At 41.0% G+C, this 16,947-nt stretch overlaps 1 protein-coding gene across 4 annotated transcripts in view; it reads left to right on the forward strand.

The window, feature by feature from the left end:
* LOC147685394 (uncharacterized) overlaps window positions 1–16,947 on the forward strand; it is a 374,955-nt gene that overhangs the window by 245,487 nt on the left and 112,521 nt on the right. For all 4 annotated transcript variants that reach the window (XM_086941307.1, XM_086941308.1, XM_086941310.1 and 1 more), the window contains exon 4: window positions 12,847–13,006. In XM_086941307.1, the coding sequence (XP_086797433.1) occupies window positions 12,847–13,006 (160 nt within the window). The remainder of the gene's footprint in view (window positions 1–12,846; window positions 13,007–16,947) is intronic.

Raw genomic sequence — 16,947 nt, forward strand, 5'->3', positions numbered from 1 at the left:
TCACCATTGGATAAACTCGAGACATCATGACATACAATTCTCACTCGACTCAAGTAATGTCAAAATGACCTTTCTTGATGTTGAAATAAGTAATGTGGGAGGCACCTTGAAATCAGCACTCTTTAAGAAGAAAACAGATAAAAACACCATCCTTCATTATGGCAGTTCGCATCCGAGAAATTTGAGGGCGAACTTGCCATATGGACAACTCCTCCGAATTCGGAGAAATTGCTCAGAAATCGAACAGTTTGAGCAACATGGCCAACATTTCTGTGATGAATTGATGAAACGGGGTTACCCCAAAAAATTACTGAAACATTCTTTTAAGAGGGCGCGTTATACACCGAGAGAATGTCTCTTTGAGACAAAAAAGAAATGTGAACTTGCAAGTTTAGTCTGCGTCACCACATTTTGTGCAGAAACTCACAAAATAAGACAGATGGTTCTGAAACACTGGCATTTGTTAGAAGAACTGGGAATGCCGTTCCCCCGTCCAATATTTGCTTTTAGAAAAAAACAGAATATTGGCCAGCAATTAGTTCGCACAGACGTGAGAACACTGAAACCAAAAGGTGACCTATTGTCTAAATGGGGACTTAAACCAATTGAGGGTCACCACAGATGTGGGAATTGTATCGCATGCGATACAACCATTGAAGGGAAAATTTTCCGCCACACTACCGCAACGTGGACCCACTTGAATTTCACAAACTGCAGAACCAAAAATGTGGTTTACGCCATCATTTGTCCTTGTCCTAAAATTTACATAGGCAAGACAAACCAACAAGCTAACACACGCATGACGCAACATAGGTCACGCATTAAGAACAAAGTGCTTACAGTGCCCCTTGTCCAACACTTCATTGATCATAATCATGGGGAAAACGAGTTCAAGTGGACTGTGCTGTTCAATCTGAATCAAACCAACCCGAGTACAAATAGTGACCAAATGCTATTAAAGAAAGAAGCGTATTTGATACTCAAGTTTAATAGTACCCAAACGGGGCTCAACTCCTTATCAGAGATTTCTCGCCTATAATTTCAATGTGCATACCTGATAAACTACAATGTCCACAATGCCGAGCGGCGGATTTGCTATGAAGTAGGATCCTCACATGGTGGGTTTCCACCTATGAGTTCGCATTTCCTGATCCATGGTTGGAAAGTGAGGTGGGTGCAAGCGTGTCCTTTGATTCCAGCAAAGAAAAACAGCGTTTTTGTGCTTAATAATTTAAGATAATTGTTTTAGACAGCAGCGCGACTGAAGCACGCCCTGTGACACGCCGCGGAGGCAATCCCAGCCTGTTCCCCGCCCGACAGCAAAGGTTCCTCGGGACCGGCAAAAGAATAACCATCTACTGCCCCTTACTTAGACCCCTAGGTATGTTACTTTGCAGTCAAATGCCACTCTGCAAACATGTCTTTATAGCCAAATTGTGCCCAGTAAGTTCAGCTCATGTCTGTTGCATTTCAGGCGGCAGCGCAATTTATTTAACATTGGAGAATTCAGATTGCGAAGGGAAACAGTAGTGCCCCCGTTTTTCACAACCTAAGGTATGACTTGTGTGCTTTTTAGTTGTGAAACCACTTGATCGGTGCGTCTCTGAATGGCCTGGTAATTAATTCCCATTCACATATTCTTTTAACAGAACTTCTGCATAACCAAAAGCCCTATCCCATTTGATTAATTGGACCGCGGGACCGCGTTATCCATATGATAAGGTAAAACCCTGCGACTTTTTGCCCTGTTGGGGGGACCCTAATTTTTAATTGGTGGCTAAAACAAGCTTCCTTTCTTTTTGTAGAAAGCCACACTGACAGAGCCCTGAAGAGAATCTGAGATTGTTTCCAGATTCGAAACGCGTCGGCATAAACGGCGAATAGGCACCTTTGATCTAGCAAAGCTAACAGTTATTTGTCAACCTTAACTGATTGAAGAGTTCTAATTCAATTTATTGTTGCCTTTTCCTGTTGTTTGACCCTGGTTGGGCATTCTAATGATTTGAAGTTTCACAAAGATTGATTATTTGTGTGGACAAAATTGTTGTTTTCTCTTGTAAAAGAAGCTTGTATATAACTGTGGATTCATTTGTATATATGTTTGTTATTGTTCGGTGTATGAGATTCGCATGTATGATAGCTGTAAATATTGTAAATGTATGTAATTAGTGTTTTTTCTCAACCTTAAAATGTTTTTCAAAATGATTCAAAACTGACAAAAGGGTTTAAATAAAATAACCCATGCAAACAATAGGTTTTCCCTTGTTTGCATTCTCATAAATAGTGAGATAAAATTATCCTGAGGGCCAGCGTTGTTTTTGTTTCACTAAAAAGTAAATGCAGCACAGGTGACTTGCCTGATCTGTGACCAAGAACTGTCAAGAGGGAACCCAAACAGGAAATATTTGTTTGGGAACCACACGATGATAAGGCACATGCAGAGGAAGCACCCAAACAATTACTCAAGAGCAGAAGTCGGGCAACTGAGCAAGAACCCTCCCCACCCTCCCCAACCTTCAACTTCAGGCACCTCCAACCAACCCACTCCATCGGGTGCAGAGGCTAGGGAGATGGTCCCTAATGTTCAAACTAAGTTTTCCAAATTTAAATTTGTTTGCATATATTGCAACAAAACTATATCTTATGGTGAGCAGAGCATCACTTTACTTAATCGAGCTGCAGACAACCATCACTGCAGCAAGCAACCTTAATTTTTTTCTATCTTTTTGCTCCAGTTGAGCTGTTTGCAATTCCCTGTCTTTTGTTTCACCCCAGAAAAACTACAAAAAAAATATAAAATTGTTCTGAAAATCCCCCCAAAAAATGAAATGTTAAAAAAACGAAAAAATATATAAAAGAACAAAAAGAAAAAAAACAGTTCTTTTCAGAACTACCTCCCATTTAAATAAAATGACTTACATTTTTAAACTCTGCCATTCTCTTTTTTCCCTGGTGCGCTCCCCGGTGCGCGTACCGGGCGCTCCCCCGGCGCAAATCGATTTTTTTTTTTTTTTTTTTTTGCCCAGCGGGACCCTTTCATAGCCCCCACATCAAACCTAGGGGTCAGGGGGGGTCTACCCTGCCCCCTTATGGTCAATTCCCCCTTTGTTTTGGCCACCTCTTGTGTCTCGATCCTACCGAGACACAAGATGGCGGCCGCTCCGGACTGTTTCGAATGTTTACAGTCACCCAAGAACCAATCCGCTTTCTGCGCGCAAGTCGCGTGTCGCGCCCGGAGCGCGTACCGGGGCGCGCTTATAGATATATATATTTTTTTTAACCTAAATTACTCAAAATCCACTGTAGCACATATCTTGAGACATAGCAAAGGCACATCGAGCTACCAGTCCCTACAATTTTGCCAAATTTGGTGTAAATACATTCAGCCGTTCGGGCTAAAAGTGAGGTCGACCGCCCTATGGAAATTAACATGGGGAAAACGCGTTTTGGGACCCCCCTTTTATCTCGGCCCCCGCTTGACGCATCCCCCCAAAACTTTCAGGGAAGGACCGGAGCTCGACGAGGCCATTTTAAGGATATTTTCAGGCAGATTCGTCAACCGGCGCCAAAGTTATTCCAAATAGAATTTTGAGATTTAACATTGAAAAAAATCCTAACTATAACTACCTACTGGCGACCGCCAGTAGGTAATATATATATACCAATCTGTATCGAAGATTGAGTGGATATATAACTGTCTGGATGCAGGATTTAGTAGCTTTCTGACTGTCTGTTTAAGTGAGTAATTAAAAGTGTCTCACTTATTACATGGATTAGTAACTAAACTATGTGAATGTGTGCATCACTGTCTCTGTTGTATAACATGCTGCATCAGTTGGTCACTAACTACATGAGTGTGTATATTAGTTATTGATTAGTTGGGTGAGTATTTGTACAGGACACTGAGGTTGTGTGTGGTTGGATGGGGTGTGTGTAACTCTATGCATAGATGTGTGAATGGTTGATTGACTAGGTGTATAGGTTTAAGAGTGCATGTGGAAACAGTTGTTTGGGTGACTGAGTGAATTTATTTGTGTGTTGGTGAGCGAATATATGTTTTAGTTCTACATCTTCGACAAAGTAAAAAAATAAAAGGCACTGTATGTGAAAGTTGGTGTATATAAATAAGTATATCTAAGACCCTGTGTTTGTGAGAGTAACTATATGAATGAGTGTATAATTGTAATGGTGATTTTTAAACATATTAACTATGAGTTACTATGTATTTGAATAAATGAGGTGTTATGTGTATAATTGTGTAAGTGAGTAAATGTAAGTGTGTTTAATTTTTTTCATGAGTGGGATGACTGCATAACTGACTAAGATGACTGCTGTTGTGTCAATGTCTATATATGTGTATAAATGCATTTGATAGTGTTTTATTAATTAGTGACTGCATGTATAAGTGATTCCGTTGTTGAATGAGTAGTTGTGTGTGTAGACTCAGAAATCAGTGAATGGGTTTGTAATAACTGGTATTGGTGTGTCAGTGGTTTCGAATATGGTACTCTGTATTTTACAGTGAGTGATGAAAGGTTATACAAGTGTATGATGATATGTATCAGATTGTCACGTGGATGATTGTTATCAGTGATGTCATTTGAGATGTCATCAGTGATGTCACTGACCATGTCATGAATGATGCAATATGTGACATCATCAGTAGTGCATTGCGGGCGCACGAGTTATAGTTAGCAGAACTAACTATAACGGGGGAATTTCTATGGTTTTGTACGAGTGAAATGTCCAGCTAACTATAACACCCCTGAAACCTATGTTTTTTTCTGTGAATTTCCAAGGTTTTTTAAATGCTAATTTCTAACTATAACGTCTCTGAAACCTATGTTTTTTTCTGTGAATTTCCAAGGTTTTTTAAATGCTAATTTCTAACTATAACGTCTCTGAAACCTATGTTTTTGTCAGTGAATTTGAAAGGTTTTTTAAATGCTTTTTTTAGGTGTAATAATAGTTACGGCTGTTTTTTGTACTGATTTTCTACAGTTTTTTTTAACTCTTTAGTTATAAATATTCATTAAATAACATTATATATTCTGAAAATTGAAAAAAAATTCAAACTGAAATATTGTTCAATTTTTTTTCTTTTAATATATTTATATAATTTTCTTTCAAAAAATGTTTTTTCCCCAAACATTTTGAGTTGCGCACCCAAAGCGAATACCACGGTGGGTGCGCGGATTCCAGCCACCATTTTAGAAAAGTTGTGAAGGATCCGCGTACGGTGTGCGCGATTGGTATTTGACCAGTCCGCGGCTCCTGCTCCCCCGCATTCGCGACGCATGCGCATTACGGTAATGCGTCGATTGCTAAGTGGCGGGTCCCTCGTGACGTCATATACGTGCTGGGGTGCTCTGGGTGCATGACTCCCGCAAAAGTTTTTTATGTTCTAAAATGATATGTATGTGTCTTTAATATACATATTAGGGCAAGAGATTATTTAAGATATTCATAAAAATAATATATTTGTACTTATAATAAACTTATATTATTTTTAAATGTATTTTCGCGATGTCGCGTCGGGTGCGTGCTTCGTGAGCGCAGAGTGTGCGGATCCTATGTGACCAAAAAAAAAAAAGATTTCATTGGTTCATAACATTTCTCACTGTAACTATTGAAGGACCCCACCCATTTTAATCATTCTTGTTGGAGCATCTTTAGAGAGACATCTCTTTTCCTACAAGAACCTTTTTTGCTTGTTTTTTGGGGGGTGTTTTTAAAAAAATATCAAACAAATTGGCATCTGGACAGCAGCAGCAGCAGGAGGAAGTATCTTCTGATGAAGAATTCTTGCAGCATGCACCACATCCACAGAGTCCGGAAACTGTCATGTGGAAATTCTTCACTTTTCCACCTGGAGAGACTAAAGTAAATGCGAGAAAGGTGATTTGCAAAATTTGTGACTGAGTCCTGTCAAGAGGCAGTGAAAAGAAATACTCTTGTGGCACTCCTATGTACAAGCATCTCCAGACTACCTATCCTCTCAAACTTGCTCGGGAGCAAATGAGGCGAGCTGCTTTGAACCCCTCACCTGCTGTGGCAAATAAGTTTGGAGCGTCATCAGGAACACCTGCAATGGACATTAGGCAAGAATTCGGCTTTCTCGGGCAACACTGCGTGAAGTGTAAGAAACTTGTATGCTTCGGTGAGCAGTCGGTGGATGCAGTTTGTGCTGCGCAACGCAACCATTGTTGTTAATGTTTTTTGTTTGTTTTTGGAATGAAAAGAAATTCCAAAGGTTTCCTTTTTTATTCGTTCTTTTTTTTTTTTTTGTTCATTTTTTGAAAAAACACCCAAACAAATACAAAATTGTTAAAAGAAAAAAAAAATCTTATCAGAACTACCTTATCTGGTTAAAGAAAACTATAATTGCAAGGTAATAGTGTGAAAGTTTGGTTGAATATTTGTATACAGCATGATTGACTGAAAGAATGCATTAGTAGTGTATGGTGAATCTATAGGTGAAGATTTATGAGAAAGTACTGCAGCGTGACACTGCAAGCTCTTTAGCTGCACTGCACTGATGCACTTCCGAAGCACAGGGATGTGACATATGTACATGAATAGGTTGCAACTCTGTGCTTCCCTCTGCACTGCTGCACAAACTGCAGCCATGCGGTGACACAGGCATCCTTGCACTGTGGTGCAAGGATGTCTGCGTCATGCGAAGCTTGTTTTTGTGCAGGAAGGTGTCCCTTCCTGCACACAAACAATCAGTAAAGGCATTTTCCTCATTCAATGTATGCTGTGGAATGCAGCATGCATTAAAAGAGGAAAAAATGAGAAGAAATTAAAGTACGTTACAAAAAGTGACGTACTGGTGGCGCAGGGTGCTTGTAAATCTGCCCCATAGGTGCTTAGGTATTGGCAGACTGATACAATAAGAACTTAGTGCTGGATGGGTGATTGAAGAATTGCATGAGACTGACAGGAGGTATCCTACGCTGCATGGGTACTAATTCAGCATTTATTGGAGTAGACCAATAGTATGTATCTGCTTAGAGATTTGTAGGGTTTATGCACATAATATTTTATGTGTATTTGTGTTGGTGCCTCAGTCATTTTAGAAGAATACCATTAGTAACTGGAATGATGACAGTGCTGCAAACAGTGAACACTTACTTATAATTGCTTACGTATTGGTGGAATGATAGGATAAGTAGATAGTGGTAGATAAGTGATTAAAGAAGTGCATGGGACAGACTGGGCCATTCCTACGCCGCATGAGTACTAACTGGGTCATTTGAAGAGTGTATCAATAGTATGTTGCTATTTAGAGGTTTGCTTGGATAGTGCACAAAATATTATAGCTGTACTTGTGTTAGTAGCTAGGTCATTCCATAAGTTCATGACTAGTAACTAGAATAATTATAGTAATAAAAACAGAGTGTATAGTGAATTTAAAAGTGCTTAGGTATTGGTGGAGTAATAGGATACTTAGATGGTGCTGGTTGGGTGAATGGAGAAGTGCATGGGACAGACAGAAGGATTCCTAGACGGCATAGGTACTAACTGGGTATTTAGAAGAGCGTATCAATAGTATGTAGCTGGTTAGAGGTCTGCATGCATAGTGTACAAAATATTGTACCTGCACGTGTGTTTGTGACTAGACCATTCCTTAAGTATATGACTAATAACTGGAGTAATTTCAGTGCTGCAAAGAGAGTGCATGCTAAAATTATTAGTGCTTAGGTATTGGCAGAGTGATATAATACGTAGATGGTGCTAGATGGTTGACTGGAGAAGTGCATGGGACAGACAGAAGGATTCCTAGACTGCATAGGTACTAACCGAGTATTTAAAAGCCTGTATCAATGCTATGTAGCTGATTAGAGGTCTGCATGCATAGCGCACAGAATATTGTAGCTGTACTAGTTTTACTGGCTAGGCCATTCCTTAGGTACATGACTAGTAACTAGAATAATTTCAGTGCTGCAAAGAGAGTACATGTTGAATTTAATAAGTGCTTAGGTATTGCGGATTAATAGGATACGTAGATAGTGCTGGATGGGTGACTGAAGAAGTGCATGGGACAGGCAGGAGTATTCCAGGGTTGCATGGGTAGTACTTTACTAAGTAGCTGGTTAGAGGTTTATATATATATATATATATATATATATATATATATATATATATATATATATATATATATATATTGCACAGCTACATGTAGTTGTTTGGATTACTTAATCTTACCTTGACAGTAGTGCATATCAAAAAATGCTAAACATTCTTTCAGTTATGATAAGTACTTAGGTATGGGTGGAGTAATAGGATAAGTTAAGTAGCTGGATCTGAATGGGTGATTACAGAAATGCATGGGACAGGCAGGAGGATTCCTACACTGCATAGGTACTAACTGGATGTCTAGAAGAGTGTATCAATAGTATGTAGCTGGTTAGAGTTATGCATGCATAGTGTACAAAATATTGTACCTGCACTTGTATTAATGGCTAGGCCATTCTTCAAGTATTTGACTAATAATTGGAGTCTTTTTTTTTTAATAAACATTATTCATAAATCACATTTAGGAGTGCACCATAGCACCACTACCTAGGTGCATACATCACCTTCAGCATAAACACATTATGCAATCGCATTAGGCATCACCACAAAAATGACCCCCGGCCAACTGGCCTTCCTCTGGGCCCAAATGCCCTCTGTCCCAAAAGTCAGGGCTCTTAATGAGCACGTGGCCTCCACCAGCCCATGCTCTAATGGGGGGGAGAGGGGTGCAACTCACCCCTGTTTCCCTAAAGAAAGAATGCCCCTATGTGCAGCTGCCCGCGCAGTGCAGCTGTGGCCATCCACCTTGGCACCGCAATGCCCTTTGAGCCCCACTCCAGGACTCTGGCGACAAAATTGCCCCCACATTGCAGCTGCCTGCGCTCCTGCGGTTCAGCTGTGAAGACTGGCACCCCAAAGTGCCTTGGGAGCCCCTCCTATCGCAGGAGGCTCTTTTAGCAAATGAGGCCTCCCAACTGGCCAAACAGGGAGCACCCTCCGTTGCAGCTGCCCGTGCTCTTGCGGGGCAGCTGTGAAGAATCAGCACCGGCACCCTCTGTGCCTGCTGAGCCCCGTTCACCGGGCTTCTCCCGGTGTAATCAATCGGCTCAGTCATGAGCCCTCTCCCGCCCTACTCCACTCATCTCACCTCTGCAGTGACCACCAGAAGTACGGGTCGTCGTAGCAGGGAACCCAAAAGGCTCTTCTCCTTATGGGACTGAATGATTCCATTGATTGGAATAGAGTAGGCAAGCAGTAGAGCCAGTTGTGATCCTGAAAGGTCTGTGTAGGGGCTCCCCTAGAAAGAGGTGATGATCATCTGAAGTTCTGGTTTCCCCCCCTATGGACTTATGGCAGTCTGGAGGGTAAGGAGTATTGATGAAATAGGAGAATTAAAAGCACTCCCCCTTTTTTTTTTATATGAGAAGGGTTTTAATACTGCTCAATCTGAGAAATCATGACTAATATCCTTTTTTTATTTTTATTTATTATTTTTTTTCATTTTACCAGGTACAATACATTAGATCCGTAAATTCATAAACAGAAAACCAACATTTTAAGCATGGAATATTATAGTGAAATGTATTCCAAAACGTAGAAAACAAAATGAACAATACTAAGGTAATTAGAGTTAACAAGAGGATATGAAATAGGGATAAAAGATAGGGATCAAAGATAAGGGATAAAGCATAAATGATAGAAGATAGGTTAGACATTGGGGGAGATATTATTATCTATATACAGACACAGTAATAACCTATTAGGGGGTTTGTCTCCACAATGTGAGGGGAGCCAAAACGCAGAGCCCCCACAACCTCATCTTTTTTTCCCCTGTTTTTATAAAGAGCTGCTTCAATGTTATGGATACCTAGCAATCTAGTAAGCCAGATTTGAAAAGTAGGAGCAGCGTTATCCTTCCATCCTGCTGCCACCAGGATCCGAAGTACTGCTACACATATAAATAAGAAAGCCTCCTTATCCCATTCTAAATGATGATTGTTACCAATACCAGATATTATAAGGGTAGGGGACAGGTTTACCTGGATACCTAGCAGCCCCAGAAACTTCACAATTTCAGCACAGATAATTGGAGTCATTTCAGTGCTGCAAAGAGAGTGCATGCTCAATTTATGAGTGCTTAGGTATTGGTGAAGTGATAGGATACGTAGATAGTGCTGGATGTATGAATGGAGAACTGCATGGGACAGACAGAAGGATTCATAGACTGTATAGGTACTGCGTATCTTAAAGACTGTATCAATGCTATGTAGCTGATTATAGGTCTGCATGCATAGTGTACAGAATATTCTAGCTGTACTATTTTTTCTGGCTAGGCCATTCCTTAGGTACATATCTAGTAACTAGAATAATTTTAGTTCTGCAAAGAGAGTACATGTTGAATTTATAAGTGCTTCGGTATTGGCGGAGTGATGGAATACGTAGATAGTGCTGGATGGGTGATTGAAGAAATACATGGCACAGACAGAGGATTCTAACACTGTATAGGTATTAACTGGGTATTTAGAAGAGCGTATTAATAGTATGTAGCTGGTTAGAGATCTGCATGCATAGTGTACAAAACATTGTATCTGTCCTTGGGTAAGTGGCTAGGCCATTCCTTAAAGTATATGACTACTAATAACTGGAATAATTTCAGTGCTGCAAAGAGAGTGCATGCTAAATTTATACATGCTTAGGTATTGGCAGAGTGATAGGATACGTACATAGTGCCGGATGGGTGAATGGACAAGTGAATGGGCCAGACAGAAGGATTCCTAGACTGCATAGGTACTAACTGAGTATTTAAAAGACTGTATCAATGCTATATAGCTGATTAGAGGTCTGCATGCATAGTGCACAGAATATTGTAGCTGTACTAGTATTGGTGTGTCTATGGTTTAGAGAATGGTAGTCTGTATTTTAGGGTGTGAGGAGGGGCATCAGATGATCACGTGGATGATGTCATCAGTGATGTTACTGACCATGCCATGAGTGATGTAATAAGTGACGTCATAAGCAGTGCATTGCAGGGGACCGAGTTATCGTTAGCACAACTAACTATAACGGCTGAATTTCTCTTGTTTTGTACGAGTGAAATGTCCAACTAACTAGGATATCCATGAAACCTGTGGTTTTTCAGTGAATTTCTGAGGTTTTTTAAAGGCTAATTTCTAACTATAATTTCCCTGAAACTTGTGTTTTTTTCAGTGAATTTGATATATATATTCCAACCACACCCGATTTTTTTGCCACAAAAATCAGACACCGACACAGGAGCAGATTCAGCCATCCAGTTCAGGGTTTTTATGAAACAGCATGACACGTTTCGGCACACCTGCCTTGTTCACATGGGCAGCCATTAAAATTACACAGTTCTTATACCAGAGCATAGGTCACATGTTCATTATTCCTCATAGACATGGACAACAGACTATTTACATTTTACAATTTACGACATCTTCAATATAAAAAAAATGTATCTAAAAAAAACTTTTTCTATTGTGTTTATGGGCATACTGGACATATTTACAAAAGTCACGCATGATTTTTAATATCTCTTTGGACATAAGGAGAGAGCATTAATAAAAATGACAATAACACACTTATTTAGTCTTTAGCTCATTTTTCTAAAATTATATCAAGCATTACTTCATGCTAGACTATCAAACCCTTGATGCTCAATTCATTATGTATCATTGCGCCAAGCATAAATTTCATGCTAAATATTTCTTTTTTTGCACTCAAACACTCACAAACCAGCTTCACTGTAATTCAGGTGTTGCAGCACACCCTGGTGGCATTCGGTCATCAGGGTGGACCCCAATGATGAAGCATGTCACTACTAGGCTGGTGAGTGAGTGGTTTTTATAAAAGGAGAAATTCTTTCCTTTTTCCAATACACATCCCATTAAGAGTCCACGATTCTCTATGGCGCTACTCCTTCTTTGTTAACTACATACCTAACCAGGGGAATAGGAGTAATTCCCATTCACACTTGGTGGAAAAATTCTCTTACTCTCCCCTTTGTTCTTACTTATTCATAATAAACACACTTAGGATTGCAAACATAAACAATGGACTACACATGACTTTAAAGTGAAAGGCTATCGGACATATTAATTTGGGCATGTTGCATATTATAATGGTTCTTACACGAAAGAAAAGAAAAAAAAGGGTTGTTAATACACACACACTATCCCTAAATAAAGTTCTAGCGATTATAGTTCCATTCCGTTCACAGCTCATTTGAGATGTCATGAGTGATGTAACTGACCATGTCATGAATGCTGTAATGTCTAGGGTCTTAGCAGTTTAAGTTCTAGTTAGCTCAGGTAACAATAACTGCTGAATTTCAGATGCACACATTGTTTTTAGTTCCTGAGTCAGTAGTTTCTAGCAAGCAGTAGGAGGCAAGTATGGGGGAGCAGGATGTTTATTAATGTTAAGGAATGAATGATTCAGACACGTGGGTGCGTTGGGGGATATGCCAGGATGGAATGCTGGGTGTGTGCATGCCACGTTGTGGGGCTGGCTGATGACAGAAGTCGTTCACCACATTGAATCAATACATATTTCTGGTAAAAGAAAAATCATTTCTCGGATTTATTAAATTTCAAAGGAAATGTCGTGCTAGAGGAACATTCCCATAGCTAGGGCATCCTCCCAACCTCAGTATGTATACGACCACCTTTCAGTAGCTGGGATGTGTGTAGTTTGTTTTGAGAAAGGCTGAACCTGACCTGCTAGTGAGTGACTACTTCTTTCGTGGAGCTAGCTTCTTTGTTGGATGTTCACACTGTGCCTGGTCTGCTCTCCTTCCTACAGCGGGGGAAGTTTCGTCCACGCCTGCAACAAATGGTGACCTCTAACCCCAGTGAAACCGTGGAGGCATGCACCAGGAGGGCCTTTCAGCTTCTTCCCGATGTGGGAGCGGCCATCACCGAGCTCAGCCAGCTGAAGGCCATCGGGCCGGCAACAGCATCAGGTAATCAATCGTCCATTAGGAGAAAAGGCGTAAAGCCACCATGAGCCAAGCACAAATGAGTCGAAGGTTCTGTAAGGGAGCAGGGAGGAATCACTAGGGTGCATTAAATATAGACTGCTACATTTAAGAGTAGAAGAGGGAGAGAAACAAGAGCCGAAGAACAAACGAGTATTTTGGGGCAATTTATATCTTAGCACGGGGCGTAGAAGTCGGGTACAAAGGAGTGCATTGTTGAACTTCGGTATAAATAAAGACTCTTCCTATATAAGGCCAGGTCAGTGCAGCACCTAGAAGTACGCTGCCTGTTTTGGAGACACAATTTGTGAGCTGCCTAAATCATACAAACACCATACTTCCTAAATAAGGAAAAATAGGTGTACCGTCCTCAATGAGTACTAATTGATTACTTAAGTCTGGGGCAAGTGCGAATACATATATAAATGTTCTATGAAACAACAGTTAAAAACTAAGTTATGGGTCTGGCTTAAACGTACAAAACTACTGACATTCTCCTGTTCTGGTATGCAGCACACACAGATTTTGTCAGAACTAACGTTTCTCATCATGTTCAACTCCTGCTTGCCTACTTTTTTTTGTGCCATTGGCAGTGCTTAATTTGTGAAACAAAGAGTGCCAGTGCCCTAAGCTCTGCTAAGAAGCCGGCGGCCGGTGCAACTAAACATCAGCGTGCCGAATACCACGGCTGGTAGTGTTTATTGTACTACCAATTTTTACTACTACCACTACTTTATCTCGCTCTTGTAGGTTCCTACTGTCTCCCTTTGTGATTGTTTGCCGTCTTTCGCTTCCTCCGTATTTCCTCTTTGTTTGTTTTCTTTCTCCTGCACCTGATAACTTTACGATGCAGTGAAAAACGTTCAGCAGCAGCAGGACAGAAAGCATAAAATTATAATAACTTTGTTATCATCATTTTATGTTTCTACTTGGCACTGCTTAAAAGCAGTGAGGCGTCATTCCTCCGCCATAGCGGAGGAGCTGCCACTGACCCCATGCAGTTCAAAGGCCAAAATAACAATGAAGAAGTCCTCTGGGATTTGTTTAAAAACTTATGTGCACCCCTAATCACACATGACCAATCCAACTGCATACACACCAAACTATACAAACATACCAGGACGGATCGAGGGACCACCGGCATAAAGGATAATAGAGAGCTTAATTTGTTGATGGTCTAACAAGTATAAAAGTGGGAGGAATCGCATGAAGGCACACTATTTCCTCAAGGCAAAATATAGCCCGGCGTTGAAAGGTTAAAGCTAAAGTTAGGAGACCGCACCTTTTTAGGTCTCGCCTGAGCCAGCGCATCTGCTGCCTTGGCGAGACATTTAGTGAGTGGGCTTTAAAAAGCCAACCACAGTTTTTGGGTGGCATAGAGTGTGCGGTTACACGCACAGTTACAAGCAGAGGCACCATGTGGCTTTCCTCTCGCTCTCCCAAGAGCGCGCGCGCCTCGCTCTGCCTCGGTCTTGCTCGTGCTTCAACGCCCCTCCCTCACCACAGAGCGCGTCTTGCGGCTGCTACCAATCTGTTTAATGATGCCAGAGACCACTGTTTACTTGCAACCGCAGCCTATCACTGTTTCCTTCTGCCTCGCCAGTTATATTATTTACCCGACAACCTCTCGACTGAATAAACAGACCCACACCATCTGCCTACTCCACTAGGTATCTGTATCACTGATGGCTTTTGTTCAGGAGTGCCTGGAAGTTAAACTCAACATCGGACGAGTTGCCATGTTACGCTTCAATACTTCAAATGCTTCTCTTTCTGCCTGTGCCACGCTGTTCCACCCCTCTCCTCTCTTTTCCGCCAGATTCGGACTCTGGCTCCTCGGGCACATCTTCCTCCTCCCCAATAGTTCTGATCAAATCCAGATCTGCGAGCCGTGGCATCCTGAAAGCACAGTTTTGCCTCTCTTCACCTCTTGCCACTTCTCTACACTCTGGCTCTCTGCGACACGTGAGAATCTCAACAGCGGGACTGAGTGTTACATTGAACGTGCTCCGACCTGAAGTAGTCGCACGTGCAAGATAGGAGGTTTAAACGCATTACAGCCATGTTTGATACTAACCTGTGCAACAGCTGCTCAGCAGATTCTTGCACCTAATGGCGTAAAGTGTATTTGAGTTGTATTATATGTGAAATGCACACATGTAACTAAGTGCGTTCGCTTGCCTATTACTGAAGTACCTCTGGCCTTTTCCGTCCTTTAAGCTAAACATTGTAATTCTATTTATATAGCGATTACTACGCCTTAAAACGCTAGACGCTAGTATAGAAAGCTAACAGTGAATTATCGAGAAGACAAGTGTGTCTCTCTGTGCTCAACAGCAGGCAGAGTTGCTATCATTCCCAGACAAGAATTTGCAATGCAATAGGTCTCGCATTTAGGCTGGTATAAGTTATTGGCATTGTAAATGGCAATGCCTTTTATTTATGTTTTAAAAACCAAAACATAAAAAAATGCATTATCTTTTACAATGCAATTGCTCAAACTTGCGTAAATGCAAGACCTATTGCATTCGATAGCCAATAGGTCTCGCTTTTGGGACCTTATAAGTACTTAGTTACGCAGCACAATATCCTTAGTGCAACAATATTAACTGTTGCATGGTTAAACACTTATAAGGTCCCAAGGGAGAGACCTATTAGCTATGCCAATGCTTGTTAAATAAGAAATTGAAACAAAGGATAGAACAATAGAGAGCCAAAGCGAGTAGTGGGGTCATTCGACAACCACAAACCTCATCATTTTTCATAAGTGTGCAACAAAATCCATTGGATTATTTTAATTAGTAACAACGTCCTAGGATCACAATATTTTTTGCTAGAGAGGGATTTATCGTTCACCCACCCAAAAATTCACAAGGAACGAGAGGTTTTAATTTTCTTTCTTGATAAAGAAGGTGGAATAAGATGAAAATCTTCGAAACGCGTTGATGCACTTTTTTTGTTGCCATATACCCAGCTGTACGGACAAGCACCCTAGATATTGATGGTTACAAGATATCAGGGCATGTGCACATGATTATAATTCTAGGCTGTAGCCACTGAAGACAAAGATAACTGTCCGGGTTATCTCTCGTGTTTTTTGGTTTATTGATTTTAACTGTGATTTATGTGATTAATTGTCCTTGAATTTGCAATTAATTGTTTGTGATTATAGTCAAATACAAATGTTTTTAATAAAGTCTTTGCCTGTTTTTAACATTACCTATAATAAATGAACTTAGTAAATTGCAAACACTATTGACCTTGTATCAATATCTGTGCCAATATACTGTAGCCGCCAGATTGGCGGTGTCCTTTATGAATAATTGTGGTGTGCATGCAGTTGGATTGGTTGTGTGTGATTAGGGGTGCACATAAGTTTTTTTTTTTTAAATCCCAGATGGGTGATCAAGGGTTCCTCTCTTTAGGTCTCGCCTTTGCTGCGTGCATGCACTGCAAAGGCAAAAAGACCTTTTCCGATCGCTTTGGCTTTTCAGCCAAGCACGTGCACTCGCTCCATTGCCTTCAATGGCAACGCGTGCACGTCAGGAGATTCACTTGCAGGAGCGCGCGCCGCCAGCTGGCAGCAATTATCGCTCCCGCAAGTGAATTGAACCCGCCCCCCACGCCACGCGAGGCTCTCGTGTTTGTGCTAGTTTATTAGGGCTTAATCTTGTCAGTTTAACTGCTCGCCCCCGCATGCGCTCCAAGATGAAAGCGAAAATCCCCCAAAGTAAAAGCTTCCCTGCCCTGTCTCAACATTCCCTCAGAGGTCACCATTTTTTTTTTTTTAAATATATTTTTATTGCAGGAATTAGTAAATCGTTACAAAATCGACCAGCATTATATCACAAGCAATATCAGCGGAATACAACCCTCTGTCCCCACACCGTAAGTTCCGTACACAGCCATCCGGCCCACAACCCTGG

The sequence above is a fragment of the Lissotriton vulgaris genome, chromosome 10 (genome assembly GCF_964263255.1).
Source record: "Lissotriton vulgaris chromosome 10, aLisVul1.2, whole genome shotgun sequence".
In the NCBI taxonomy this organism is placed as follows: domain Eukaryota; kingdom Metazoa; phylum Chordata; class Amphibia; order Caudata; family Salamandridae; genus Lissotriton; species Lissotriton vulgaris.